A 3,617-nucleotide genomic window follows, 5' to 3' on the forward strand; every position below is an offset into this window, starting at 1 on the left:
GGTGCTGGGATAGTTCGGGAATAGGTATGTGTCGGTCTTCAGTGGCCTTGGCAGCAAGTGTGGCTTGGGGGGTGGTACTTACAGAGGGCAGAGGGGTGTCTTCGGGTTCTTCTTTGTGTTGGGACAGGGCCTCTGCGGGTGCTATCAGGTGTGAGCTGGTGAAAATACTGGGCGAGGCCTGGGATACCTCGGCTTCGGCTGGCTCTATTGCTTGAATGTCTTGTGTTCGGGTTGTGGCGTCTAGGGCATTGTTGGTCTTTGAACTTCTCCAAAACCAGACTGAGCACACGACTATTCCAGACAGAATAAGCACCGCTGCTGTGGCATAGAACACTCGGATGTATGTTCTGTGCTGTGCCATCGGGTTGAAAAGTGTCCGGGTTTGGAACAGATATAGATCAGCGAATGATCAGAATGATTATTCAGATGCGTGTCTGGGCCAAACACTAACCCGAACACAAGTCATTTATTCTTGACGGTGACTAGTGCTGCGCCACACTAGCCTGCGGGAAGGAGAGAACAGTTGTTGGTGTTTGGTAGACTGTGGTTAGCCCAAACACGCCCTGGCTGCTCCTTTCTATCTTATTCTTAATGAATGGAAGCATATGCTCTTGTCTGCAGAATGGACAACCCAAAGGCCTACCACTTTCACGAGCCTTAACCATGTCATCCAGACACCTACAGCACATACTGGGGTACTTCGGGTGATCCAGAATGCAGATTTGGGTGTCCGGGTTGGTGCTTCTGAGACTTGCGACTGTGCAGAGACTGCTGTTCGGGTGAAAGCTGGTTCAGATCAGTTTGGGAGTTAGCCAGTTCATCAGCTAGGTTACCCTTGGTATAGAGCATTCAGGACTTGAGAGATAGGCATATTGTGTTTGATCCACGTGGGCTTAGTGTTGTGCATGCACTCAATACCAGACACCACAATGCTTTTGAGGGTTGGGATGGTTGTGATCTCAAACTTGTTGTTTCTGACAAAGTCTCTTAGTCCCGGGGATGCCTGCTGAGGTTCAATAGTAAGGATAATCAGGCCATTAAAGCCCGTACTTATCCAGTCGAAAATCTGTTCTAGTTCGACGCTTGTTGGTAAATTGTGTTCATTGGCTAGCTCAATTAAAAGAAACCCGACTGTGGCCCGGCTCATTCCTACCACCGGGGCTGGGATGATGCTGCCAGAGCAGAATAAAATTGTTAGATACTCTGCTGTGAGGAGTTTGGGCTGTTCACTCGGTTTCATCAACTCTACCCAGACTTCTACGGGTATTCTTAAGCTCACCCACATATTGGCCAACATGTTCCGGGCGACCTCTTCTGAGATCATTGGGGTTATTTTGCTGTTGCTCCATATACGTAAATCACTTGGCAAAGGGCCTTCTCGGAACAGCTTGCAGTCCAGACTGTCAAGCCTCTTGAAAGAAAAAAGGGTTAGTATCTCAATGCTTCTGGCATTGAAGCCATCCAGCACCTCTAGACTGTCCAGCTCTAGTTCGCCGGCTAGTGTCAAGTTGATTTGGCACTGTGACAGATCCACCCGTTCCTGGAACTGCTTAATGGGTAGGACGGTGTTGCTGAACACACTGAGGTTCTTGACATTGAGAACACATCTGGTTAGTGGTGCTGCGGCTTCGGAGTCGTTGTGGCGTGCGAGGGACCTCTCAAAAGGCTGAACTAGGTCATCTGAGCTGGCGATTGTGACCCGGTTATGGAATTCCAGGGTCTCTGCATTAATTGTGCCAAAGATTCTTAATATCTTCTCCAGCACTGCAGGGTTGATTCGGGTTAGTTCGGGTGCTGTCGTTGATATGCTAAGCTTGTTGAACTCAATTCCTTGTGTTAGCTGGTCAGGAACACTTTCAAGAGTGTATGTATAAAAGTCAATATACATCAGTTGTCTTTGCTTCTTGAGTATGTGTCTTTCTTCGCCTATTTGAATGGTTTCTAACTGATTGGGAAAACGTTCGGACCCGCATTTCTCAAAGAACGCTATCGTTTGCTCGGTGTATGGCGATACAATGTACTCTGGCAAAGGATGGTCCATTGAGCACCCCACAATCACACAGAACACACTAACCCATAACATTGGACACAGTAGTGCCTTTTTGCATACTGTCCTGAAAAGCCTAACTGGATTTGATTTCATCATGGATTAGAAAAAACTTTACTTTAAATAGACCGGGCTAGGGTTAGTGGTAGGGTTAGTGTCTGTTCGGGGTTAGATAGACCAAAAAGACTGCCCGTTCCAAAGATGGCCAAAGCTTCTCCTAGAAGATGCAAAGTTTTGGCCTTGCAGTACATAGCTTGGTTTTAACAAGCTCAAAACCATAAACCAATTGTGGAACGCTAAAGGCTACCCCAAATAGCTGGCCTCTTGGCCCACCCCTGTGCCCATTCACACTAACCCAGTTCCAGGCCTGGATGTGGTTTGGCTGTGCCATCTAAGCGCAAAATCTTTTGTTTGGGCATGCGTGTCAGCTTTTGGGTTCTGCAATCAGTCCTGTGGATGTTTTGTGAATTGGTTCGTTTTGGTCTCTGTTGTATGTGCGCGAGTCAGTACATACGTTCGGGTTGGTGTAAAAGGATATGGAGTAATAAGGACAGATCAAAAACAAATGGGGCGTCTAAGAAATGTTAGACAAAAGCATCGAGACCTTCGCATCAAGACCATAGTTTCACTAGAAACTATAAATACTCTTGACTTCACAACAAAGTCTTGGTCTTGGTCTTGGATATGGCAAGAGCCTCACCAGTACCACATCCGAATCAACTTTATTGGGTGCTTGTACATCCTGAACCCAAAACAAAGCCCGTGACTTATGGGGGAACCCGAACACCAACTAACCCGACTTTTATTATTGGTACTGGACTAACAGCTCCTCAATGTTTGGGCTTGGGAAGGAAATGATGGGTGGCTGAGCAGGTCTAGCGGCCATCTCCAGCACAAAACTGCCTTGGCTGTTCTGGTATATCCTGTTCTTAAGAACCGGGGCGGCAATCAAGCCCCTGCAGGTCGGACACCCAAAAGGCCTCTGCCCTGCACCAGCTAGGCTGTTCAAGCAACTACCACAGACCCTATGCCCCGGATGGTCCAAAATGCAGATGTCAGTGTTTGGCTTAGTTTCTCTAAGCTCCGCGAGAGTGCAGCAACAGATGGAGCATGAAAACTCGCTTTCCTCCTCAATCCACCTCTGGAAAACGATCACTTCCTGCTCTCCAGCTGACAGCTGTGCCAGGTCGGTGTCTGTTTCGGCTAGTTTAGCGCTTAGCGCGCCCTTCGTGCAGAGCTCCCAGGCGTCAAGAGAAAAGGATAAAACCGTCTCTTTCGGGTTTATGGGAGGCAGGCAATTAACCGCGCCTATGCTAATCTCTGTAAGGGTGGGGTTTGTTGTCATTACAAACCGGTGCGTATCAATCAATTGAGTTAGGGCTCTTATGTTGAACCCAAAACCAATACTAAGCCCTTTCATGCCCCTGAAGTGTCTACTTATCCACTCAAAAATGAGAAGGACGTTGGCACGCACTGCCAAATGGTCGACGTTGCTGATTGTGAGCATAAAATACTTGGTGGTGGCTCGGTTGTTTCCCATTGGCGGGAATGTTGGGCTCTGGAGTTCTAC

At 48.0% G+C, this 3,617-nt stretch overlaps 2 protein-coding genes across 2 annotated transcripts; both read right to left on the reverse strand.

Annotated features, from left to right (window-relative positions):
- Positions 1-829: 829 nt before the first annotated feature.
- Positions 830-2,146, reverse strand: NEDG_02245 (uncharacterized protein; the record flags this gene model as incomplete). Its single annotated transcript, XM_067689663.1, has 1 exon — positions 830-2,146. The coding sequence occupies one exon, from the start codon at positions 2,144-2,146 to the stop codon at positions 830-832; it is 1,317 nt and encodes a 438-aa protein (XP_067544670.1).
- A 706-nt stretch (positions 2,147-2,852) lies between these two features.
- Positions 2,853-3,617, reverse strand: NEDG_02246 (uncharacterized protein; the record flags this gene model as incomplete). The annotated part of the gene is made up of 1 exon (XM_067689664.1): positions 2,853-3,617. A coding segment is annotated over one exon (765 nt), but the record flags the coding sequence as incomplete, so codon positions are not given.

The sequence above is a fragment of the Nematocida displodere genome, assembly GCF_001642395.1.
Source record: "Nematocida displodere strain JUm2807 chromosome Unknown 26, whole genome shotgun sequence".
NCBI lineage: Eukaryota > Fungi > Microsporidia > Nematocida > Nematocida displodere.